The 27,419-nt window shown below is 40.3% G+C and overlaps 1 protein-coding gene across 12 annotated transcripts in view; it reads left to right on the top strand.

Annotated features, from left to right (window-relative positions):
* EHBP1 (EH domain binding protein 1) overlaps positions 1–27,419 on the top strand; it is a 337,395-nt gene that overhangs the window by 103,869 nt on the left and 206,107 nt on the right. For all 12 annotated transcript variants that reach the window (XM_032763268.2, XM_032763265.2, XM_032763264.2 and 9 more), the window contains exon 5: positions 1,347–1,400. In XM_032763268.2, the coding sequence (XP_032619159.1) occupies positions 1,347–1,400 (54 nt within the window). The remainder of the gene's footprint in view (positions 1–1,346; positions 1,401–27,419) is intronic.

Here is a 27,419-nt window from a genome sequence, read left to right as displayed (position 1 = left end):
GAAAAATCCTGCATTGTTGTTTGAAGGGGCATGAACTCAATCACTTAATGTCTTCCTCATATCTTAATTTCTAATAACCTCAATGTACATTAGATCACTGAGTTGAGATGAACGTAACTTATTACCAGGGATCCTAAAAATCTATTTGCCACTGAAAAATGCACAATTTATGGTTTTTTCAGAGACTCTTTAGTTTTTACATTTTGTGAAAACATATTAACTAGTCACTAAATTTTACTGAAAGTATCAGTGTCATTTATTCTGTATGTTCAACCTCCCCTCTTGCGGTTGATTTTTGAATGTGCTTTAAATTTACAGTGGAACCTCATTTATTTGATCTAATTGGAATTGGGGCCAGATCGGATAATCAAAAATTGGGATAATCAGTAGAATTGTCAAAGAGCTTCCTATCTTTTATTTTAAGTTTGGAGGAGGAGTGGCTGATAGTCCAAGTCCCAGCCGTCCGTTGCTGACAGCCTGAGCCCTGTCACTGTCAGTCCCAGGCAGCTGGCGGGTCAGCTAATATGGAGAGCCAGTTAATGGTAGCTTGAATCAACGGGGTTCTACTGCATATCCATAAAACATTGAATTCAACTGATACCTACATATATTGTAACTAGGAAAACTAAAGCTCAGCATTTCGTTTTAATCATGGAAAACACAGATTTTAATTTTTTTATTGGAGAATTTTGTTTTTTTAATCATGGAAAAGTAGGATCCCTGCTCATTTCCTCATGGTACTGTCTAGTACATGAAGCCTATCATGCATCTTTCTGTGGGGGGTAAAAGTGGTCTTATTCCCTAAACAGGAGTTGACTGAAAAAGGAGGTCATTCTCAAGCAGGGTGGGTGTTGGTGTAACTTGTGGTGATATTAGAGATTCTACCTGAAGAGTTGCATTATGTTCCCTGATCACACAAATGGTCCATAGGCCTGTGAAGATGAGGATAGGGATTTGACATCTGCTGTACAAGAGCTACCTGTTTGATCTAGGCAGGAGCTTAGCGTCTGCCTCTGTTCTCTGCAAGATGTGGGACTATGGTGTAGTTATCAGGAAGGAAGGGGCTTTATAAATTAAATTGAAAAATTGATGATCCTGAATGAAAGGTGATAGAATCATAGGATCTGTTCTGAATGCACCTCTTGTTTGTACCAGTCCACAACCAGTGAAAGTCTTGCGGAGGTATTACGTACTGAAAGCTGTGTGTTGGCTAAAATATTTTTTCTGTGCCTCATCTCCATCAAATAAGGAAACTAAATGAATAAGCGGCAATGGTGGGTCAGTTGCAGTTTCTTATATCTGGGTAATTTTTAGATTAAAGTATTTTTTTTTTATTTTTTTTTCAGGATCCCCATGCTGAAGAATTTGAAGACAAAGAGTGGACTTTTGTCATAGAGAATGTAAGTCAGAACATGGTCATGTTTTTCCTTTTTATGTGTGTGACACTTAATGATTTTGAAGGTTCATGTGCCTTATGTGAAGACTATTGAAAAAAGGATGGGTTAAGTTTGAGCTGTTAAAACCCAAACTAAAACATTATACCACAATAATAGCAATAAGGTTGCCTCATTAAAATAACTGTTCATGACTGTATTGAAATCCAGTTGGGATGCAGAAATATTTTGCAATGTAGGGAAGCAGTTATAAGCTAACATCAGAAGTCTTGCTTTAATGTAATGAACATTGGAGGCAACGTGTGTTAAGAGCTAGGATACTAAACCTGCAGTTCTTGAGTTGCATTCAGCTTTTCATGGTCTCACGCGCAGCTCTTTTCTTTTTCTGATGATGATAGCTAATGCTTATAAAGTGCTGTTCATCTGTAGGATTCCAAAATTCTTTGCAAAGGAGGTCAATATCCTTATCCCCATTTTACAGATGGCGAAACTGAGACAGAGGGAGGTAAAGTGACTGGCCCAGAGTCACTCAGCAGGCCATCAATGGAACTAGGATTTGAACCTAGGTGTCCTGGATTCCAGTCCACTAGATCATACTGTGCTTGTCTTGTGCGGTTAAAAAAAGATGACTGCTTCTTCAAGCTGACCTTGGTGTATCCCCCTTATTGAAACAAAAGTGATGTGCTTTCAGAACTCTTTAGGAAGAGTTGATGAATAAGTGAAAATGCACAAGATGGAAGGCAGGAACAGGGAGATCATATGAAAATTAAGAAAAAAGCCCTCAAAATATTGAGAGACTTGTGATAAAATCACAAAAATTGGCAACGTTGCACAATATGACCAGCAGAACTTTATGATAGGTGGTGCAATCATATTTATGTATTTATAATATAAGGAAAGAACCAAACTTAGTTCTACGAATTCAACTTGGATTCTGAATGTTAACAGAAAAAAGTACTTTTTTCTTGTAAACTGAACATACTTGATGGATAAAGTATAGGAAGACAAACATGATATTTCACAATACCATTTATAGTCACTTTTGAGAGCAGAATTGCACGTTAATCACTTGACTACTGCTGAATTGTTCAAATACATCCAGTGAAAGCATAGGGGTGTTCTGGGTTGCTTAATAGTACCATATACATCAAAGTAGAATCCATCTGTTGTGCTTCTTAATATGCCAAATATTCTAATGTTACATTGATTTCAGTATCATGTTAAAAGCGGAAAGCAGTTTGTCTAGGAAAGGGCCATCAGCAAAGTAGTTCATTTATACTCTTGGTTTTTAAATGTCAAGTTTCTATTTTAGTTTATAAGAATTATTAAATAGGATGTAGCTTAGTTATTGTTTATCTGTTGTTTCCTTTTCTCACTTAGTTCATTTTAGTTAACGAAAGTCTCCAGCTCCGCTTTTCAGGAGTGCTCCAGAGCTAAGCAAAGTACTCTGGAAGCAGCAATGCACTGTACGTCCCTTCAGTCCACCCTTCTGGGTGTACTGGATTTGGGTTCCCATGGCCTTTGTGCAAGTTCTCCTTCAAAGATTACAGTGGGTGCTTCATGCACTATTGGCAGGACACTACCTCTTTTTCCTTTTACACAGGGTAAGATGATTTTGTCATGTGCTCTAACATGATATGTGGAAATATCCTGAGGAATGAGGGGCTTTGCAGTCTTGTTTTGACTTGGCAATTCCCAGCTTAGCCTTATTTCCACCTGGCAGTGGCACTGAAAGGGGAAGTAATGCTAGGTTCAATATTCTTCTCCTCTTAGTATCTTGCAGCCTGACTGTCACTGGGACAGCCCTGAGATGATATATGTGTAGATTATGCAGCCAAAAACAGTATTGAGGCAGGTCTCTCTTTTCATTCAACATCTGAGTGAAGTGCCAAAACAGGACACTGGAGTTCCTAGGTGACCTTGGGCAGGTCATTTAGCTGCTCTCTGCCTCAGATCCCCATCTGTAAAATGGGGACAAATAGTACTTCCCTATACCTCACTGGGGTGTTGTGAGGATAAAGATTGCGCGGTGCTCGAATATTACAGTAATGGGCACCATACATGTATCCAAGATAAATACTTTTTAGTCAAAACTATCTATCAACGTATTAAGAGGAACAAAGCAAGGAGGCAGAGAGCCTCTGTTAAATCAATTCATCAACAGCTTCTCCCTCTTTGGAGCCAGTTCTTTATAAGTTTGTGAGATCTAAAGTTTCAAAAGTGAATTTCTTTTGCCTCATGCACCAAACTCAGTGCGCGTGTCTGACTTCTTTAGTCTTCTTGCTCTGCTTTTTATCCAACTCCAGGCTCAGCAATAATACTAAATATTATACAGAAAGAGGCTTTAAGTTCATTAATAAAACAGACTGCAAACCACAAGCTGCTTTCACAAAGAGCTGTCTTGTAAATAGTCAACTAGAATATGGTTGTGCTGCTTTCTTTGTTATATACACATGCGTCCTTCAGGAATGGACTGAGGCCACCGATTCACGTAAGCTACCAAATACCCATCTGCTTGGGAATGTTCAGCCTTCCATGAAACATGTTTGATGTGAGGAGCTAGTCTGGAAGTGAAGTTTGATTTTCACCAATCTTCTGAGTTATCCAGTCCCCCAACTCTACCTTAATAGCTGTTTTTCGAAAAAGGTGATTGAGAGCTGCACAACAACTTTAAATTTCAATTATAGTTTTGAGATGGACTTGAAAGCTATAGGTAAATCCAAAAAAACCTGATCTGCTAATATACTTGAGAAGTTGAAAAAATCCATTTTTAAGGGGAATAGCACCACTCAGTGGTGAACAAAGAAATGTATGTCTGTTTGGTTGAGAAACTAGCAGTTTTATTACCTTGGACTGATGCTTGCTTACACTTCAGAATAATCATTTATGTAGAACACCAGTTGTTGAATATATTTTTTTTTTTAATCTCTCAACTTTCTGGAAAAGAGACCTTTGTATCCTTTAGCCTTTGGACTACTGTCACTGGAAGTAGTCATGGCTTTGCGTGTTTGGAAAAAAAGGAACATCATTGTCATTGAATCTACGGAGGAAAGATTATAGCTGGTAATATCGGGACACTTTAGAGCCCTCGAATGACCTGTGTTTTTGTGCAGGTTGTTTCTCTGCCCTCAAATTCTGCGGGACTCCTCTTGTTGATATTTAGCAGCACCACCAAAGAGTGATAGCAAAGCCCAAAACGATTTTGGGCTAGGAAGTTCTTTCATTAACCAAAGAATCTACGTCCTAGTATAATAGCTCCTTTTAGCTCTAGTTCTTCAGCCAGAACTTTATTCAAACCAGCTAAAATACAGTAACAAAGACTTGTTTTTGCAATACTTCAGAATGGCTGTTCCACTGTGCCCAGTATGCCAGATCACATGTATTTGGCTTAAATTTGTAGCATCAGGTCTCAGTTGGCTAAGAGTAATAACTTGATTCAAAATTATTCCTGGTTCAGATTGTCTTAATTAGCAGTGGGTGTGGCATGTGTACAACATGGCCCATTGATTCCCATAATATCACTGTAAATAAATGTCTCATAAGCTTTTAAGTTAACGTCTACAATTCTGTGCTTTATCGGATCCATTTCCCTGTTCAGTGCTGGATTTTTCCCTACAGCACTTTTTAATGCTCTGTCTAGTCTAGTTTTAAAGTGCCCCAACAAGGGGAATTTCACCATTTCCCTTGGGTAACAATTCCACAGATTAATCCATCCATCCCACTGTCAGCAAATTTTTCTCAATATTTCAACTTAAATTTTCATTTTCTCAGTTTCTTCCCATTCCTTGGTGTTTATTTTCTTTGTATATTTATAGATGGCTCTATTGTCCCCAATTCCACCTTGTTTTAGCTGTGCTATGAATATTTTGCTATCTGCATTTTTCCCCATCAGACAGATTTTCCAGTCTCTTCTTTTTGATAGTCTTTGCATGTTGGAGAGTCAGAATTCCATTGCTAGCAATTAGACCTGTACCATACTCTTCAAGGGTAATGGGTTTTCCAGCGATTAAGGATTGATAATTGGTCAATCTTACCCACTCAGTTCCGAGTGCAATACCTCCCTTCATTGCAAAACTAACCTGGAGAGATACTTTCTCTAACAGATGATTATCCCTTCCCTCGTTTCTATAGTGCAGTTTGAACAGGTAGTGTACGTCACTCTGCTGGCCCTCTTTCCCTTCATGATCCAAGTCTGGGCCTCCAATGTTAATTGTTCAAGAGATGACTTTGTTTGACCACTTCCTTGGAGAGAGGATCAAGAAGAGACTTTCCAGTAGAAAATATAAGTAACAGGGAGGAGAAGTCTATTAAAAACATAATTAGTATCTCATAGTCTAAACTGTGTGCAGAATTTCAGAACTCCTCCCATCTAAGTGAGAGAACTGTGCATAATTATCCATGAGTGCTTTTGTCTCTAGGATACTTTCAGCACTTAAACATTTTTTTAAGAAGTATGTGATCTAGCCTGTGTTCATGCACACTTGAGGTTCCTCGTAAAGTTGGCCTATGTTTACAACTCCCTAGGAGACACAATTGTAGAAATAGAGTGAGTTTCAACTAAAGGCCAGTTATTAGGGAAAGTGCAACAGCACTTAAGTACAGGCTGTACTGAATGCTATTTGTAACTTTTCTGGTTGAAGGGAAGAGAAAGTGATGGAGCGGGGAGAAGCTGGGAGGCAGAAGTACAAATGGCATTTGTAGTAGTTGCTAAAAGAAACCTCTAAAGGCAAATTGGTCCCAGCATTTTGAAAACTTTCACTCACCCCACCTGCAAGGATGAAGGTGGAGAGCCTCCTGTTTGAAATAAATGTAATTCAAACAATGTAAAAAGTCCTGAATTTTCCTTCCTATTATGTGCAGAATAATTTCTCTTCCTGTAAACATCACAAGGAAGAAAGGCAGGACTTCATTCTGAGAGAAGGTCATCCATTGCATCATGTTGTGGTTTTATGATACAGGTAAATGGCTACTACTAGAAACTATGTCTGTCAAACTCATGTTGTTTCTGGCTTAACAGGTCTTCATCATCCTGCTCAACTAATCCTTTATGATGGTTTCAGATCTCGATGTAACTCTTGTTTCTCTGCCAGCTAGTAAACGTAGATCCAAAGCCAAGTCTCGTTAATGTTTTCCAGGGCTCACAGTAGGCTCCTCTGTTTCCCGTATTTTGCGTCCATTTCACTGTTCTGTTGTGTATGTAGGTCCTTATACCATGTTTATCACCATTCTTTTAGAAAAACATCCAATCTTGACTTGAAAATTGTCAATGATAGAGAATCCACCACAACTCTTGGTAAATTGTTCCAGCGGTGAATTGTCTTCTCTGTTAAAATTGTACATTTATTTCCAGTCCGAATTTGTTGAGCTTTAACTTCCAGCTATTAGACTGTTATACTTTCTCTGCTAAATTGAACAGCCCATTCATTATTAAATATTTGTCCCCCATGTTGGTACTTATAGACTGTAATCAAATCACTCCTTAACCTTCTCTTTGCTAAGCTAAGTAGATTGAGCTCCTTGAGTCTGTTGCTAAGGCAAGTTTTCTAATTAATTAATCATTCTTGGGACTCTTCACTGAACTCTCTTTAGTTTTTCAACATCCTGCTTGAATGGTGGACAACAGAACTGGACACAGTACTCCAGCAGTGGTCATACCAGTGCCAAATACAGAGGTAAAATAACTTCTCTGCTCCTACTTGAGATTTCCTTTATGCATCTGAAAATTGCATTGGTCTTTTAGGCCAAAGTGACATACTAGGAGCTCATTTTCAGCTGATTATCCACCAAGACCCTCAAATAATTTTTAGGGTCACTGCTTCCCAGGATATGGTCCCTTATCCTATAGGTATGGCCTACATTCTTTGTTCTTAGATATGAATATTTACATTTAGCTGTATTAAAACATTCACTGTTTGCGCGTGGTTTACTAAGTGATCCAAACCATTCTATATTAGTGACTTGTCCTCTTCATTATTTACTGAAACATCTGATTTTTGTGTCATCTGCAAACCTTATCAGCAATGATTTTATGTTTTCTTCCAGGTCATTAACAGTTTCTTAAATAGCACAGGGCCAAGACTTATTCGAGCTGTGTCTTTGCTATATGCAGAAAGAGCAGTGCTTCAGACTTGCCATCTTTCAACCACTGGTCCTGCAGGTGAATGAGAAGTGCTTTGTTTCTTACTTCTCTGTCCTTCACTTGAAGGTGAATTAAGACAGGATTATAAAGAAAAAAACTCTTTTCCCTTGAGTAGCATGAAAGAATAATCATTGACATGTAGATACAATCCTCAAGTGCAGACTCTGGACTGAGGGACCATTCCTGGAAGTGACTGTGCTCTGTGTGGTGCTATGCCCACACAAAGGTGCATTGACTCTGGGTATCCACACAAGTGCAGCACTGTCCCTATAACAGGTCACCTGTGCGGTTGAAACTGAACTGTTAAGATGTTCTAACAGTGAGATATTGTCCTGGATCCTTTGCAGGCATAGCTTCGACACTGATTTTTCTGAACAATTGGGAAGGGTGTTCTAATTTTTTTTTGAAGGTTAAGAGAACAAAGCATCGTGAAGGAGACTCATCTACTGAATCCATTCCAAATTCTCCTTATCAGATATGTCAGCCTTTTACACTGAGAGTGGTTTATAATTAGACCTCAGAAGCGTATCTTTTTTTGAAAAGATACACACCTATGTTGCCGGATGGGTTTACATACCTTAAGAAGCAAGATTATTTTTAAAAATTTCTTCAGAAAACTATATCCTGCCAATTCTCTGGGCTGAAGAAGATTGTCTCGCTAAAAGCTTGTAATATTCTACAGCAGATAAAAATAGAGGTAGACTGAAATAAGATGAAAAGTGAGTTAGGGCTCTCTTCTCTTTATTGTCTATTGCTCTCATATAAATTCCATGAACCAAAACTAGTGTAATGGGTCATGTCAATGGAGACTTATGCCCCCTAGGGTATAACACTAAATGAGTAGAATCTATAAGTAGTAAATCAAGTGACACTCAAGACAAACAAATTAATTTCTGTTTCAACCCCATGTACAGTAGTTATGAATCATTAAAGGCTGAAATGTGGGACAAAACTTCAAAATGAGGGGAACATGAAAAATAATACTGCAGGGAGGTATTGCGCTGTTATTTCTGTGGAAAAATCACACACGATAGAACCAAAGCCAGTGAGACCTAGGTTGAAATCCTGGCCCCTTTTGAAATTGGGACAGGTTTTGCCATTGACTTCATTGGAGCCAGAATTTCAGTCCTGCTGTTTAGTTCCTCTCTTAATTACATTGATTTTACACTGGTGTTGCTACACTGAATTCAGTGGAATTGTTCTTGATTTATACCAGAATCAAACCTAGGGTCTGGATGTCAGCAGACCTCTTCACTTGGCTAATTCTAGTACTAGATGGTTTGAAACAAATGCCAATTCAGCACAGTAACTTGAAACTGGTAGCACTTTTAGCTTGCTTCACGAAAAAGGACTGGAATATCTGATAAGCTAATCATATACTTCCTGGTCAGTCACTGATCAGTTATTGTAGAATCTTGGGTGTCTCTTCTAGTGTATTTTTCAAGCATGTGGAATCTTAAGTTTAAATTGACTATTTGATTTATAAAAAAAGTAATAAAAAAAGTTACATTGTTTGTTTTGTATTTTTTTCATGAAATAAATGTTTGGCTTATCATGAGAGAGAACCAAATTAACTTTTGTCAGAATTAAATACGTGCATTTAATACTTTTGAATGGGAAGCTTATTGTTCAAACATGCTTTCCTGGTCCTTTAATTCCCCTGTCATATTTTGCTGTATGTGATTATGTGAGCTGTGTGAGCTGTATGTGATTATATGAGCTGTGACTAACCTTCTTGAAATTCATATTCAATCATTTGTTAAAGTGACACTATAAGGTTAAAAAACCCAACATTTCTGACCTAAATAAAATTTTAATAATTCAATTTCAAAGAACTTTTAAAACCTACTTTACTCTTTTTTCCATTTATGCTGTTAACATTTTACTCGTTTTGGGCAATTTAAACAGATTAGTCAGGAAATCTTTAAATTCAATCCATCTCTTTTCTATTGTACTTCTGAAAAATATTCATTAAACATTTGTTAATCTGAATCTTTTCCCAAAAAAGGAAACATTGAGCCCAAACTATCCTATAAATGATGAGAATTGTTTCTGATGCTATATTAATGACCATGCACTATAACATTTTATTTTATAATAATCTCTGTAAGCTGAATCAAATATTTTAATCAAAGGGCATTTTTTTTACTGGACAGCCTTGCTGGTGGGGGATGTAATACTACATTCATTGTGTTAAAACATCTCAGTTTTAAAATAAGAAAGTGGTAGAAAGTATCGTATTTTGTGATATTCATACTACAATTATATTAGAGTTTCATAGATGAAAGATGGAAAAGGGAGAATGCTGGGAGTTGAATAAAATAGCTTAGTTATTACACTAACTAGTTTTTATAAGCTCAATAAATGCTGTAAACCGTAACATTTACGATGGAATGAGTTTGACACATAATTTATAGGGTTATTATTGATTCACAGTAGTAAAGCGCAATCTGTTTTCTAAATTGCTGGAACCATTTTGTTTAGATTTTTTCGTCTTACTTCCTGCTAGTTACCTTCTAATATCTTTCCTATAGCGGAGAGTGTCCTGTGTGAGACAGCTGACCAGAGCCGATATCAGATTCTTTACCAGCTGGAGGGAGGAAGCTGATAAATAAGGCAGTCAGCTCTGGAAACAAACCTCTAATAGTACATTAGGCATGTTTAAAACCAGCAGTGTGTGTTTCAGCAATTCTTTGCATATGTTTATTCATAGAAAATCAGCAGTAAAATACACTTGCCAGTGCATACAAGAGTCTGCATGAGGTCTTTTCTTTTTCAAACATCAAATATCAGAACACCGTCTTGGTAATTGTTTTACAGTGGGGTTCTAATCTCACTCCAGATGTAAACTGAGCTGACCAACTTGTCTTTTAATAGAAAAGTATTTGTTTTAAGAATGTTCAGCGTGCCCGTTTGTGTGTACGTACACGCGCGCGCACACACACACAAAGGTTTCTCTTGATACTGTGCAAAATTTTTTATTTAAAATGCTGCTCATTGGCATAACATTGTGATTTTACAAATCTCATTTTTGACCCTGGGGGACAGTGACCATTCAGCATATACCACTATTTTGGAAAGGGTATAATGCAAGACACTCAGTATAAGGGAAGACAAAATTGCCAACATCATTTAATGAAAAATATTTTTGACACAAGTTGCCTTCCAAGGCAGATAACTTGGAAGTCCAGTTAACGTGCTGGTGGGTCTGAAATTGCATTTGAACAGTATGCAAAAATATGTCTCTAAGAGCAAGCCCTCAGAATATCCATTATTGTGTAAAATTGTAATTCCATATTAAGTAATTGGATGTGGGTATAGTTGCCAAAACTGGAACCTCATGCAGTGCATATTATCAAAACTATGTGACCACCAGTAAAGTGCTGGCCAGCTGACCAAAGGGTTGTGGTTTACCCATGCTTTTAGAGATAACATGTGGCAAGATAGTAGAGCTGAATGATTGATTTCAGCCTCCTACAGTAGGTTGCTAGCCATCTTGCTACTTTCAATTATGTGACAGTTGCATCAATTTTAGAAGGAACTGAAGCAATTGGTCTTAATAAGATATTTGTTACCATTAAATTTGGTTCCACTCCATTTAATTTTCTGTTTGTTTTTCCAGTGTATTCTTCATTTTAAAGGAGTACTACTTTCTTAAATTATTTTTGCATATAATTTATAACTCTTGCCCTCTCCCCTTTCATTGTTTTCTAATCTCATAGGGCTTTGAAAATAGAATTTCTCAGACTACATTGGCTCTTATGTTTTGAATAGTAGCAATATAAGTAAATCTTTAGCTATGGGCAGAAAAGAGCTAGGCCATTCTGGAGCATAGAAACAGGGGATGTGTGGTAAAAAGGTGGTGCAGTTTGTTAATTGGGGAGTAGCAGCTGAAAGAGAACGGTGGGCAAATACTGAACAGCATATTCATCATTTTCAGTATCTCTGAGGAGGAGTATGTGTCCACCATGTTCTAAGGGATGGTTTAGGTTAAATCAGTTGTCTGCACTCGGTGGTATGGTAACCATGTGTTTCCCAGGTGTCTGAAAAGCAGTGTTTAATGAGACACCCACCGGGATTATCTCAAGTCTATTTTTGCCAAAGAAACATTTAAAAACAAACAAAAACCCAGAACCAAATGCCTGAGAAGCAAAAAAAACAAAAAACAAAAAACTGATACCATTATCTTTTCTACCATCACTTTCCAAAATGTGAGCCTCAGAATCGGACCTTTCTTAAATAAATTCAGTGGAGTGAAATCAACAGATCACAGCATCAAGCACCACACAGTACTTTCTGCTCTAATCAAGTAGAAGGCAAAACAAAATGGAAAGTTTTAGTACAACTAGAGTATGCAATCCTGAGCACATTTGCTTGTGTTCAGGTGTATTCAGATTTGTCATGTTTAAGCACTGATACAGAGGCTAAAGACCAGGCCTTTTTTGACTCTTCAGAAGGTATGTGTAGTGACATTTGCAATGAGATGAGAAGTAAAACCCTGAGTGCTGTCTGAGCCACAGACTGCTGAATCTCAGCTGTTTTTGAGGTATGCAGAATTCTCTGACTCTCCTGGAGAAGTGTTTTATAGGGTGAAGCTCTGATTGATCTCTAAGGTCTAACATCTGAATGACCTCTTTGCACCTGAAGTGATGGGAGCTGTAGGCTTGTAGGAAAAGGTTTATGATCCCTTTAAGGGACAGACTACCAGAGAGTGACTTGCTGCGGCAGCTTCCGACCAGGTTAGTGTGGGGATGCTGACCCTTCCCTCCCCAAGTGACCAGAAGAGAAGGGAGAGTACTTTGATCTACACCAGTGCAGGAAAAGCTTCTTTTACCTGGACCAGGCAGAGAAGCGCCTATGGAAGTAATTAAATACCAGGTTTTGTTATGATCTGCTGTGGACATATGTTAGTTGCTCCTTTCTTGGTAGGACTAGGAAGGAATTTTTCCCCTCACCGCCAGATTGGCCAATGTGAGGTGTGTGTGGTGGGGGGCATGTTTCACCTTCCCCACAGAAGGTTGGGGGCTTAGGTGGAGCAGACATGAAGCAGGTTAGGAAATGAGGTTACAACTCATTATGCAAGCATAGGGTGAATGTCCAGTGTATGTGCTCCATAGGGAAGGAATACGGTGATCAGATCAAATGGATTGGTAAGGGATTTAAAGGAAGTGGGATTTAAAGGAACTGAAAAAAGGGAGGTTTAGGGGCGTCCTATGACTGGTATGGCGGGGATCTAACCTCTCCTGCTTTTTAGCCCCCTTAATCTTCATTTGAGGTGGGTGGTGGCAAGGTCCCAGAAGTGGTTTGGCTGGGGTCCAGGATGAGTAAAGGGGGCATTCCCCTGCTGTGTATACATAACTGATTATGGAATTACCTGCATTGTACATTTTTATTTGCGGTGTACTCTGACATTTAAAAATGAAATTGCACCCTAATTAAACCACATCCAATTTCTCCTCTCTTCCTGGCATAGGTGGACAACTGCAGGCTGGCTAGAAATTATTGCTAGATTAGGTAGGTAAACCTTTTTGAAAAAAGGTGCTCCTGCTAGGGTCTGACCTACCTGGATACACAGTTCCCTTTCTGTGGTTAACCCAACTAAAGAAATGAGGCCATTCCACCATGAAATGCATGAAGCTGCCTGTTGACAGCTTCCCAACAGTTGAGACCAGCTTTTCACTGCAGCAGTTACAGGAATATTTATTTCGAGCAGCTTGAGAAGTGTACAGGCAAAGCTGTGACTGAGGAAAAGCAGCAGGCAGTTCCAGTCCTGTAAAAAGCACAGTAATTGCAAAAGATGTCCCCTCCTACCTGCCCCCCTAAAAAACCAACAACAAAACCCCCTCAAAGGTGGCTAGAAATCTTTTAAATCTCAGAGCTGAAGAAGCAACTTTGGAACTGCGGTGAATACTTCGATGCATGTTGGAATACACATTACAGACCCCTTCTGTCCGAGATCTCTTCATGACCTCTGACAGATGGCAGACTAAAATAGCCAGGTAGAATATATAGCTTAAAAACCTTGGTTCTGTTCACATCCCCAGTCTTCTGTGGGGAAAAAATGTATTAGATTTAATATGGTGCTGAGCACTACGATTCTTGTTTGATTTCCAAAGTTACATGTGAAATAGTTGACACCTAGGATCTGTATATACACTGAAACAATTATTGTACCAGAGACTCCTTGTCAGTCAGAGCAGCAGAAATGTTAGCTAAGAGAGAGCTGCCTGTATCTAGATACCATATTGTAAAACAAGTTGCAGGAGAGTTTTGGAAGACAGATATTCAAGGTAGTTAAAGAAGTCAATGCCTTCACTGCGGAAGAAAGTGTTGAGACATTAAACATTTTATGGTCCTCGGAAGTCTCTGAGATACAGAAAACATGGATACAGATAATGTGTTATCGATGATCTCTAAATAAAAACGGTTTGGTGGATTTTTGAGGTTTTGGGGGGTGGCGTTATTGTTAGTGGGATTTTCATTTGAGATATTTTAATAGTTTCTTAAGGAACATAAATAAATGCCAGTTATATTTTATAGGATGCATTGTAAGGATTTGTATCAGGCTGATGTTGTCGTAATTGAGTCATCAAGCCATTAATTGTCTCCTGTTTTGTGCCATCAATGGGGTATATTTTATATGTCACCTATAATTTTTGTAGGATAGAAGGCGGAACAAATATTTGTTCCTGTAAGAAACATAGAAGGCTGGCAAATAGCAGTAAATTACTGAATCTGCCAAGTATTCCAGGCCTTCAATTTGTTTAATCAACAGTTTTTATAAAGCCCATTTGTGTCTATCCTGAAAGCAAATGGAAACTGTAAGTTCTCATCTCTCTCAGGAATTGGCCCAATACGAAGCGAAATGTTTCTGTGAACTTTAAAAATGACTAACTAACTAAATAAAATCCCCTATGTTGTTGGAAACCTAAACCTACCACTATAGGAAACTAGTTTTAGAGAGCTTACTTTCAGAGACTTGTGTGGCCAGATCCTCAGTTGATGTAAATCAGTGGAGCTTTTCTGACTTATACCAGCTTTATATTTTGCTCAATAGGGCATAAAATGTAAAAAACTATGCTGTCTGAAACACAATGAATTTACTGCACATTCATCACCCAAACTAAGTAAAGTGTAAAAATCAAACAGCGAGAAATTTGAATTTTAAGACATTTGAAGTGATGTGTGTAATACAGGTAAGGAATTTTTGAAGTTTTTCTCTTTATTCCTTTTAAACTAAAAAGGCTTTTATTTATTTTTAGTGGAAATGAAAAAAAAGGAAAAAAAACCTTTTAAACTGAAAGGTTAATATGAATGAAGGAATTGCCTGCAATTTGTTCCTAATGTTGCAATCTGTAAAGGAAAGAAGAAACCAAATGAGAATATATGGTCAGCTAGTCTTGCAGGGAACAGATAAATGCAGCAAAGGAGGAGAATGGCCTAATGCAAGCCAAAGTGGAATAAGGGCAAAGGAAATACTCAAGAAAAAGTAGCCCTTTAGTAAATGAGAGAAGCCCGATCAATAGTGCTGACAGGGATAATCTACTTTTAACAAGAAAGGAGGATACAGTGATTTGAGTAATGAGGATTTTATCTATAGAATAAAAAGTAATGGAATACTTGGAAAAACCATAACCCTAACCCTAAAAATCCGTTGGTGCAGAGGATACTGTAAAGTTGGTGTGCTTGTTTCTTAAATCCTGTAATTAAACCCTCTTCTGATTGATTAATTATAATTTGTGCCGTATCATTTTGATTATCACAATCAATCCCTACAGTTACAATATATAAGGAAAGATTACAAGAACTAAATAAGCAGACTGGGGCTAAATAATTAGTGTAGACGCTCTACAGTTAGAGTGACTGTAGCTGTGGGACAATTCTAGTATCCTCGCTGATCATACTGCAACTGTCCTAGTTCTAATACAGCCATCCAGGTGGATATCAGGCCTCCTGTCCCCACCTCTTCATCCTGCTCTACTGTCTCCCCTTTCACTGAAGCTGCTCTCTGCTTTCTCCTGATTATAAAGCTATAAAGCTTTCCTTCTTTCTCTTTTTTTACATTTCAATAACTCTTCCTTACTGTGCAATAATTTTGGGAAATACAGTAACTCCTCACTTAACGCTGAAGTTATGTTCCTGAAAAATGCAACTTTAAGCAAAACGATGTTAAGTGAATCCAAGTTCCCCATGAGAATTAATGTAAATGAGAGGGTTAGGTTCCAGGAAAAAAAATTTCACCAGACAAAAAACTATATATAAAAATACACACACACACACACACACTATAAATTTTAAACAAACACTTTAATACTGGTACACAGTGATGATGATTGTGAAGCTTGGTTGAGGTGGAGGACTCAGAGGGTGGGATATTTCCCAGGGAATGCCTTACTGCTAAATGATGAACTAGCATTCGGCTGAGCCCTCAAGGGTTAACTCTCACACTCTACAAGGCAGCAGGAATGGAGGGAGGGGAGACAGCATCGCAGACAGAGACATACACTGCGTGTGTGTGAGAGAGAGATGCATTTCCCCTTTAAGTATGGTGACCCTACTCTTAAGTACATTGCCTTGTTAATTAGATCAGCTTGCTGAGACCATAGCTGTTGCCAGCAAGCTCCCTCCATCCTGAGCCCAGTCGTGTCCCCCCCCCTCTCTATGGAAGATAGGGTAAATGGGGTGCAGGAGCAGGAGGGAGGGGGACACCCTGACAGCCCCTCAATTCCTCCCTCCCCCCCAGCAAGCAGGAGTCTCGAGGAGCAGCTCCAAGGCAGAGGGCAGGAGCAGCACATGGCAGTGGGGAGAGGGACAGTTGAACCTCCGGCAATTGATAGCCTTCTGGGCAGCTGCTGCACAGGGAACTTAGGGGAGTTGAGAGCTGATAGTGGGGCTGCCAGTCCACCCTGGTTCCAAGCCCCCACCAGCCAGCTAGCTGCAACGGGCTGCTCTTCCTGCAAGCAGTGGATGAAGCAAGCGTCTGCCAAACGACATTAGAAGGGAGCACTGCACAACTTCAAACCAGCATGTTCCCTAATTGATCAGCAACGAAACAACGAGTGATCTATAATGTATTTTGGTAGCATGTATATTACTGAATTGGGAAGGTGACTGTCCTACCAAGAGGAAACAGGTTAAGAGTGAACACAAGAGGTGTTTGAGGTCTGGGGATGGGGAAGGATGTGCAGGGTAGGCACTTCCCTCCACGACAAGTGCCAATCCCCCTCTGAACTGCCAAACACCCCTGGTGTCGTGGCCTGGGTTAAGATGACGTTATTGGACCCTACTTGTACCTACTGTGGATCTATGTATCCTGACAAGAGCTGCCTGTGGTAATGGTGCTCCCTGGGGGCTGCCCACTGTGTTGCCAGTTGTCAGGCAGAGAATGGAGTCAATTCAAGAAAAAGAATCCAGCCTCTGAGCCCCCTCGCACACTACCACCTTTCTGCATGCGTGTTTGGGCCCCTTCTAACACCACCACAGAAAAGACGTGTGAGTGATAGCAGGAAGAGCTCCACCCGCACAGAGTGTTCTGTTGCAGTGATGTTGGCATGGTGAGTCAGAGCACTAGCTGGTCGATCTCTGGCAAGGTGCTTAAGCTGAATATTCAGTTTATGTCAATCACTGGCAGTCTTATCACGCCACTTAAACCTTTGATGTAAGGGCTGGCTAAGTAGCAGCATTCCTTGGAACACATGCTTTGGAATTTATTGGTCTTCCATTTTAATATGTTCATACCAAGAAAGCCGCCAAAATCAAACCAGTGATGGAGGCAGTTACTCAGTTCACCTTTGAATAGCCTCATTTCTGAGCTTGTCCTGCTACTTGGTATGAAGCAGGTTGTGAAAACAATGAGAGCCTAAAACATCAATCCCAGTGTTCTTTAGCTTTCCCCAGTGCCCACATTTCACTTCAGTACAATAGAGTTGGTATAACCATGGTTCGATAGCGCTACAGCCTTGTCACAAGCTTGATGTCACAATGTCCCCACACAGATTGCTGATGGGTCCAAAACATACCAACGGCGGCTGCTATACAAGTATCCACATATTTCGAGCATCTCCCACTACTGTGAGTGCCGCTGCTCAAATATTTGACTGCTGCCAGCCGCTCTGTGTCCCATTTGGACAGGTTAATTCTGAGCTGGTTGTAAGCTGGAGCTAGAGGCTGCTTGGTGATGATGGCCGTGAACTTAGTTTTGTCCAGATTAATAACCTGACTAACATGCACTGCTTCTTGCTTGACCATGTTATGCCATCAGCTGCAGCAATTCACCAAACTGAGCCAACAAGACTGAAACCTGTGAAATCTGTGGTCATGATAGGAATCGTTATTGAGTATCCAGGGAAATGGCTAAATGTGAGGTGTTAGGCTGGTGAATAGTCTCACTAGGGAAGTAGTGGAAGCCCCATTACTTGGGTCATTAAAATAACACCAGACAAAGCTCTGGAGAATATACTTAAGGAAGCAATCCAGTGCTTGTGGGATGATCTAACACAGTGGTCTCTAACATTTTTACGCTCAACATCACTTTTTGAATTTAAAGACAACCCAGGATCTACCCCACCCCTTCCCCAAGGCTCCGCCCCTTCCTTGAAGTCACACTCCGGTCACTCCATTTTCCTCCTCCCTCTCTCCTGGTCGCTTGCTATCCTCCACCCTCGCTCATTTTCACGGGGCAGGGGGTTGCGGTTCGAGAGAGGGTGTGGGGGCTCTGGGCTGGAGCCAAGGGATTTGCAGTATGTGAGGGGGCTCTTGGCTGAGCCTGGGACAAGGGGTTGGGGTTCAGGAGGGAATGAGGGGTACAAGCTCTAGGAGGGAGTTTGGGTGCAAGAGGGGGCTCTGGGCTGGGGCAGAGTATTGGGGTGCAGGAGGGGGTGCTGGGTGCTGGCTTTTGGAGGGGGTAAGGGCTGGGGCAGAGGTGGAGAATGAGGTATGGGTTGCTGGTCTGGGAGAGGGCTCAGGGCTGGGGTTTGGGGTACAGGAGGGGGTTTGGGATGCAGGAGGGGGTAGGGGGTGTTTGGCTCTAGGAGCGGGCTGGAGGTTGGGGTGTTGGCCTCCTGCTGGACAGTACTTACAGAGGACCGTTCCTGGTTGGCGGCGCAAGACTAAGGTGGGCTTCATGCCTACCGCAGCCCCACGCTGCTCCTGAGGGAGCAAATGAGCCCCTTTGGCCCATGGGGCGGAGCAGGGAGCACGTAGCTCTGTGCCCTGTCCCTCTCTGCAGGCACCGCCCCCTCAGCTCCCATTGGCCACAGTTCCCTGTTCCCAGCCAGAGGGAGGTGCGGGGATGGTGCTTGCAGGCAGGAGCAGCGCACCAAGACCCCTGCTTCTCCCCACAGGGCTGCGCTGGCAGCTTCTAGGGGCAGAGTGGGGTTGGGGCAGACAAGGCGCAAGCCCACCTCCAGAGATCATGATCAACTGGGAAAGTGGGGGGAGGAATAGCTCAGTGGTTTGAGCATTGGCCTGCTAAGCCCAGGGTTGTGAGTTCCTTCCTTGAGGGGGCCACTTAGGGATCTGGGGCAAAAATCAGCCCTTGGTCCTGCTAGTGAAGGCAGGGGGCTGAACTCAATGACCTTTCAGGGTCCCTTCCAGCTCTACAAGATAGGAATATCCTCCATATAATATTTAAAAAAAAAAACGTCCCCAGGATCAACCAGTCAATCACAGTTGGTGGCCATTGGTCTAACAGGTCTTTTCTATCTTCAGTTATTGTGATAATGTGAAAGATTTTCTTCTGTGTTTTAGTGAAGAGCCTTGAAATGGTCTTAAGGTACAGTATGCTTCTAGATTAGGAAATATGGGATGTGTCTTCACTAAAGAATTAGCCCAGGGCTAAGCCTGGGTGTCATCACTAGTTCCCCTTCCATCCACACAGTAAAACCTCTAACCCGGGCTTGAGGGTGCTAGCTATGTGGACTAGCAGACACAGTTGATAGATATAGGTTTGAACTTGCTTTTTGCTTCACCCTGGGCTGGCAAGCCACCCATTTTGCAGTGAGAGTGTAGGCTAACCCAACCCAGGTGTGGTTAGTTCTCCAATCCTATCTCATAATTCCACCTGGTTTATACTTCCTTGTCTAACTCCTCCCTTCTCCTGCACTGTTTTAACCCCACATTTGTCTGCTCCATTTCTGCTGCACTTCAACAGTGTTTAAACAGAGATGCCATCCAAGAATCCTTCTCTTGTACTGCCATTTGGACAGAAGCTTACACCTACCTTTGGGTAAAGCTGTGCTGTGATATCAAGAAGACCCATAAGAGCATTTCTGCCCAGGAAGGATGGACAAGTTCTCCCACAGTGCACTGCAGATTAATTCATGGAGTGGCCCAGTTCAAGGCACTGCTAATAACCACGGTGCATCCTTTCAAAATCTGGGCTAGCAAATGGGCCAGTACAGCACTATTGGAGATACAGCCACACAAGTCTGGCACGAGTAGGGCTTTATATTGGGGATGCTCCACCCATGCTTGGCTGACTGTCTAGTGAAGACATACCTTGGTTTGTCCTGATGAAACCTCTTCCAGAACACTAACTTTGCATAATGTTGTTTAGTGTATTATAACCACTTGATGGCACCCTTTGATTTGGTACATACCTCATTAGTAACAGCATAGTGCAGTGTAGCTATAGTATTTGTAATGGAATAACTTCTAAGAACTAAAGACTGCAAGGTATCTGGTTAATGTAGAGATGAAATGAATGAGACAGCAAGGCTAAGCTTTCCTGACCCTTCATGAGAGAATAGATGAAAAAAGGAAGAATAAGCCATTGTGCCAAAGGGAGATGATGAAATTCAAGATCCACACACATAATCTCTGGCTCAGCCTCTGAAATGTTAATCCTTGGGTAGAATTATTTGAGCTGTAGATTGCAATTTATCATCAAAATGGCACTGTGTCAAACAATACTTCTTGTATGTGTGATGTTTGGAACTATCCAATTTTAATATAAAATGGTTCACAGAGCACTGTCCTGACATTTAAGTAGCAACTCGTTAAGCTCAGGATGTTTTTGCTAGTTTCTGTACACACGCATAGTAAGCATGTAGCGTTATATTCCAGAGATCGCTTTTAGGATCTTGCTGTCCATGTATTCTGTTTTAAGGGGTGACCTGTTTTGGTCTGAGCGATGGCAGACAACTGGACTGCTTAATAATAGCTGTAAAATTAAGTAGTCAAAATTATTTTGAGAGATACTCTGTGCTTTCTTTATGACAAAGAAATATGACAGTCATTTGCTGATATGATAAAAATGCTCACAGCTTAAAATTAATATTTTTCCAGATTTGTGTGCCCAATTATTTGAGGTGGGGCAGGGTTCAGAAAAATATTTTCTCCTTGTGTCTTCACCACTGAAAACTCAATACAGGTTTCCCTTTCCCTGTTCTCTAGAATGTGCCAGTAGGGGGAATTAAAAGTTGCTCTACCAGTGAGGGTAAGAGAGGCTGCCCTAAAATTCAGCCTTTTCTACTTTAGAGAAAGTAGTATTTCCTGATCTGTTAATGAAACCCAGAAATCTCTTATTCAAGGCAATCAGTATAAACAGAAAAATACATCTACAATTGGTTTAGGAATTGTAGGGTTCCCCTAGTATTCTGGAGCAGCATAATTAGAGAAGAAAATGTAAAATTCTAACTTCATGTTTAGAAATGTAAAATACAATTTCTTAGTTAATTCTCTCAATGCACCTGGCTTGCTTGAAAATCTCCCTGCAGCTGCACTGGGTGCAACAAATGAATAAGCAGAGTTTTTTAGCCTCTAGTACACGTTCAGTGGAATTATGTCAGTATATCTATTTTTAAAACTATACACTATAAATATACCAACTTATGTTTTAAACAGTTTTAAAAAATATTTTAAAATCAATTTATAGTCAAATAAACCCCTTCCTTTGAAAATCTTGTATTTTTTGGTTATGGGTGGGTGAGAAGATGGAAGAGAGGGATTAGGGAGGCAAGGTATAAACTTGACAATTATACACTTCCAAAATTCCTCTTCTACATTCTTTTTTAAGTTGTGATCAATAACTGCTTTGAATTTTTGTATGGGTATAAAGTTTGCTTCAGCATAACAAGTAATTAAAATGTGCTGGTATTAACGAAGCAATTTGACAGTGTGCATTCTGTGCGATTATTAGGAAGATACAAGACATTTGAGAACTGTAGGACTGACTGAGGAGTCATATAGCTGTGAACTGAACTATGAAGGAGACATTTGTCTTGCAGTGGAACCTTTTGTGTTAATCTTTCCAACCTTTATATTGTAGCATTTTTGTGATGGTATTTAGCCAAAGAACAACTTATACTGTGCACTTATGGTACCTCTCTGTCAGAGTTGAGCCATTATATGGTATTTTTAGCACAATTTCATCAGAACTCTAATTTTATTTTATATTTCTCATGTACTGTGGACCTGTTTTTCAAAAGTTGATGTCTTAGTAGGGACTGCAGAATCCAAATGTCCCTGTATCTTTTGTCTGTAAAATGAATATGTATTCCCTCAGTGTTCAGTAATCTGTTTGTGTATGCAGTGATGTGTGTCACGTGTGTGTATCTGTGCCATGTCTGAGCACACCTGAGATATTCAGTTTTGAAAATTACACAGAGGAGTATAAGGCACACATATGTATGTGTAACTTATAAAATGTGTGTGTATTTAACTTAAAATTACACAGATTACAAACAGCTTTGCCATCCCAAAACATATATCCCAAAGCATATAATGGGTGTGAGCACATTTTCCAAAGTATACTGTTTTTATCAAAAGAACACAGAATGGTAATTTTCTCACATGACCAACTTTTGCATGTCCGATGTTGGTTTGAGGTGCTGCATCAGTATTACAGTTGTTCAGGCTTGCAGGTACTTTCTTAATAATGATTTCGAATTTCCTGATGTTGCCTTCTGTTTGTTATATTCAGAATGAATGCAGTCTTGGAAAATTGATGTATGATAAAACAGCATGAAAGAGTATTTAGTAGGAAATATAGCTGTTTGTGTGCATTGTAGAAAAAGATTTTGTAAGTTAAAACCAATCAATCTACAGTTGATTCTTTGGTTGCATTTTGGCTAAAAAGCCATTCCAAACTACTGAAATACCTTTTCGTATCGGGAGATTTATATTCCATTCTCTCCAAGTGCAATGTACAGATATAACCTATTTCTGATAAACGTGTGATACAGATGAATAGCAAAGGCTAGTTTTAATAATATCTTGGATACCAGATTTTCTGAGTCATGAGTTATGTTTGAGGATCAAATCTTACTGACTTAGTTTAAATAGTTCCACATTATTTATTATGGCCAGTTTAACTTTTCATTACAAATAAGACTCTAGATTAAGCTTCTGGTGTCCTGATTTGCATTCCGTTTGTAAGTACGCAAATATAAAATCTGTCCTTAAACCAGAAAATGTAGAGAAGCGAGTCACAGCAAATCTTGAGAATATGTTGATTTGCATTCTGTCTAGAGGAAGTATGACAAAGTGTGTGTGAAGGAACTGCTTTAAAACGTATACAGTATTTAAAAACAGACTGAATTGTCATGCTGCCAAAAAAGTTAATACAGTAGTTCATTTTTGTTTCTATAAGGGTTTTTGATCACTATGCATAAAAACAAAAGTTTGTTTAAACTTTTTGTCTTGTATTCGTTTCAATAAGGTAATGGACTAAACTAATTTTAGTGTATTTCAGAAATGTAAGTGGCAGAAAGATTTTAAATAAATATTATACAATTATATAAAATTCATATACATTTTGCATTGAAGTTAATGCAATAGTAATCTTCAGAATACAGTTTTCTTCAGAACTTGGTATGACACTTGGCTATATATGTGTTCTTTTGTATAGAATATATACAAAAACAAATGAGGTGATCATGTATTTGGAGTAGGTTTTTAATTCTGAGTGTACCTTCCCTGAAGAAATAAGTAGCCAGAGTTAAGTGATTGGATTTCAGTTTTACAAGCTTCCATCCTGACCACACAGAGTTTAGTGGGATACATCATTGGCTATTATATATACAAACTAGCTTACAATTTGCTCAGGCAGAATTCTTGTTTTATATTTCTAATATTTGCTGGAGACACTTATACAGACCATAAAAATTGTTAAACTGAAACTTGCCTCCATGTAGCCAAAACGCAACTGTGTACACTTGGTTATATTTAGGTTAGTCCTGGATTAATATTGGCTTACTATTGCTACTTACAGTGCATTATCATTTCAGATCTGTGCATTTGTTGTAAATAATTAAAGTGGTGCAGATGCTATTGTCCAAGCCAATTTAAGGAATGAAGCATGAATTTCCAGTTATGTGAGCTAGATGATAATAATGCTGTAACAGGGTAGCTGCTATTGTGAGCCAATTACACTCTAGATAGTCAAAGTAGGTCTGTGGTTCACTCTGTACCTTTGCTTGTTCTGAGAATACACTGCTCCTTTTTGTCCATTTATATTGCTGAGTAATCTTAGTTTCTCACTGGTGGCAGGGTGGTCCAAGTGACAGATTTTACTCTTAATAAGTTTAGGGGCAATAATCCAAGTCATACAGGTCACATGTACAGTGTGATGACTTTGATTTTTTTTCTTTCCAACTATAGTTGTGCCAAAACATCAGACTTATTGTAGTCATATATATTAGCTGCTAGCAAATTGGAGCTAAAACACTAATTTCTGATAATTGCTAATGGGGAAATGGTGGTTTTTCTGCTTATTAATATGCCACAGGTGGGATTGCTGCATTGGGTCCTCTGTGGGGCCAACCATGATACTGAAGGTGCTTTCTGCCTTTGTCCACAAGTTTTGGCTGCCGGGTCGGAGAAGGATGCTTGCCACCAGTCTCTATGCACTTAGCCAATTTCTGAGTTTGTTATTTTTATTTATCTGTGCCTTTAAGTAAACAAGAAAAACCTCAAAGGCAAACACTTTGTTGCAGTGCTTGCAGGCAAGGCACTGACCTGGCTTTGAGGTTCTGGGCTAGCCATGAGGAGAGCTCCTCCTCTGCTCCAGTCTCACCCAGTATTGACTCTGAGACTTCTCTGCTTTTCCTCAACAGTCCTGCTGGCTCCTGATTGTTCAGTGTTTCTTCCTGGTCCTTCTAGGCCTCTGAATCAGTAAGACTTGCTGGTACTGTGGCCTGAGCCGGGGTGTGTCAGCATACCAATACCTCCAGCAGGAAGCACAGAACACTTGACATAACCCCCCACCGTCAAATGATGTTATAAGCTTAAGGCTCTGCTTCTATTTTTGTTTTAACAGTTTGTGTATTTTAATTAATTGTGAAGTCTTTGCTTATTTACAAGTATGTATAGAGGAAATAGTCAATGAAGGGATGTTGAATTGACTTGATTCCTCAAGTTCATCACTCCTCAGTTATGAAGAAAGTTTTCCTTGTGTTTTAGCTTAATTATTTTAAACTTACGTGTAAGCATGGGTGGCAGTGTGATTTCTTTTTCACCTCCTTTTTGACATGAAGTTTGTTTGCTTTTGATACACGTGAAGCTGTGGATGGGATGTTCAGAAGTGTTTAATATGTTTTTGTATGTAATACTACAGAATATATACTTTCTATGAAACTACTAGAATTTACTGATATTTGATTGAAATTGGTCTCTCCATTGCACTGTGTGTGTGTGTGTGTGTGTTATACAGATAATCAGAGGGATGTTACATGTAAATGGAAAGTTGAATATTATGGCTCATGCTAGCTATGGACCTGTAACTCTTACCATATGAATTGCCATTATCTTCTAGAAGTTTACTTTCATGATTAAGGTGTGAAATTGTGGTATGTTTGAGTAATCAGCAACTGTAACTCAAATCAGACAATGCCCTCACAAATTATGGGCCTTCGTCCTTGGCACTGATTAGATTTTTATGCATTTCGTACTACAGGTTTATTCACAGCTGATCTTGTTTTCAGAGAAAGAGAAATAATCGTTTGTGGTAGGGGGAACATGCACCAGTTCTTCTTTGAGTGATTGCACATGGCCATTCCATTGTTGATGTGCGTGCATCTTGTGCACAGTTGTCAGAGATTTTTCCCTCAGCGTACCTGTCAGGGCAGCGTGAGCGCTGTCTGGTGCCTTGCAGCATAACATGCTGGTATAAAGAATCGCAACCCCCCTCAGTTCCTTCCTACCGCAGGGATCGTTGTTGGAGCGCCAATATTTGTATCTGCTCGTCTTCACTCTTTTAGGGTATATAGTATATGTAGAGGTAGGTTTTAGTCTACTTTAGTGGTAAATATGTTTGTGCATATTTAAATGTAAGAATAAGTTTAGTAATTTTCTAGAAAGGAAGTCCCAATTCCCAGCTGGGTATTGGGCTCGGTACTGGACTAATGCCTTGTTCTCCTGGCTTCAAAGCCTGTCACTCGTGTAAGAAGTCTATGCCAGTGAGTGACCCACACCCCAGCCACCTTTGGTATCTGGGAGAGCCACATGTGAGGGACAAATGTCACATTTGTAGAGGGCTCAAATCCTTATCAAAAAAGAATAGGACTGCCAGACTCAAGTACCTGCTTATGGAGTCTGTGTTTCGCCCACCATCAGAACGGGTACCGAGCACGTCCAAGTCAGTTAAGAGTACTCCCCTCTTCTGTCTGAGGCAGATCGTTGTTGCCGATACCGAAGACGAGACGACGTAAGTCTCCCAAAGACTCAGTACCAGGGCCATCAAAGTCTGCGGTGAAGGCACGGAGCAGAGATTAGGACTCAGAGGTGTACGCAAAGAAGAGGCACTCCCAGACAGTCGGGAAATGAGGAGAGATTGCTGACTTGGGAGCCCATGAAGGATCCCTTAAGGCCAGTGCCTGAAGGACTGGTGCACTTTTCAGTACTGGAGACTCAGGAGCCCTTTCTGGTGCAATCTATGCCTGAGGCTTTTGAGGCAGCGAGAGTATCGCTTAACCTGTCTGTGCTAGGTTCCTTTGATGTTCAGGAGTCTTGCACAGTAGTGGCATTGGAAGTGCACACTCACACAGTCCCAGCTGCAGCCCCACGGCACCATTAGGTACTGGTGGCTTCTACAGTCATGGCGCCTCTCCGTAGAGCTCCATCTAGAGGTAAACCAGCAATGATCTTGCTGGTACCCCCATCTCCAGACTCTGAACTGGTGTCCCCAGTGCTGAAGGGGTCAGCTCCACCGTGGTCTGAGGAAACGGACTCGGCATCAGACTGCAAGGTTGGATCATATTCATCTGGACTCAAGCATGCCCAGCAGCCCCAGATGGATACCTGCCACCATGGTACCAGTCACAGCCTCAGTCCTCTAAGGATTAATGACCTGCACGTAGCTGGTTCCAGCCTTCATATCAAAGGCCTATTTGGAACCCTTCAGGCTTTTCTCCACATTCTAGAGCCACTGTGCTCCCTTCCTGCCCTTCTACATCAGCTAGGTGCTGGGAGGATCTGCAACAAGATCACCACCATCTTACCTCTCCCTGGTCCCAAGCCAAACTTAAAATATAAATCAATACAGGTGACTCTAAATCTTATTAAAATATGTAGACTACCAGAGTGCCATCAGTCCCCACCCCATTCATTTGTCTGTCCCTCTTCCTAAGTGCTTGGATTTGCATCACCACAGATCAGAGTGGGGGAACTGGGATACACCCTTACAATTATTTCTATTCCCTCGTCCCTGCCCCTTTTTAAGGACCACTCTTTCAAGAGCATGTTACTTCAGGAGGTTCACTCTCCTGCTCATGGGGGCCTTGCAGGAAGTTCCCATATCATTCAGAGGAAAGTGATGTTATTCTGGTTACTTCCAAAGATGAAGCGGATTCTCAGCTCTATTTAAGGCAGCTAAACAAGTTGCTAAAGAAAACAAAATTCTGGTTGGTTACTGTAGCATCTATTATCCCTTCCTTAGCTCTTGGGGT

Source organism: Chelonoidis abingdonii, chromosome 3, assembly GCF_003597395.2.
Source record: "Chelonoidis abingdonii isolate Lonesome George chromosome 3, CheloAbing_2.0, whole genome shotgun sequence".
NCBI lineage: Eukaryota > Metazoa > Chordata > Testudines > Testudinidae > Chelonoidis > Chelonoidis abingdonii.
This window is presented reverse-complemented; position numbering and strand designations above follow the sequence as displayed.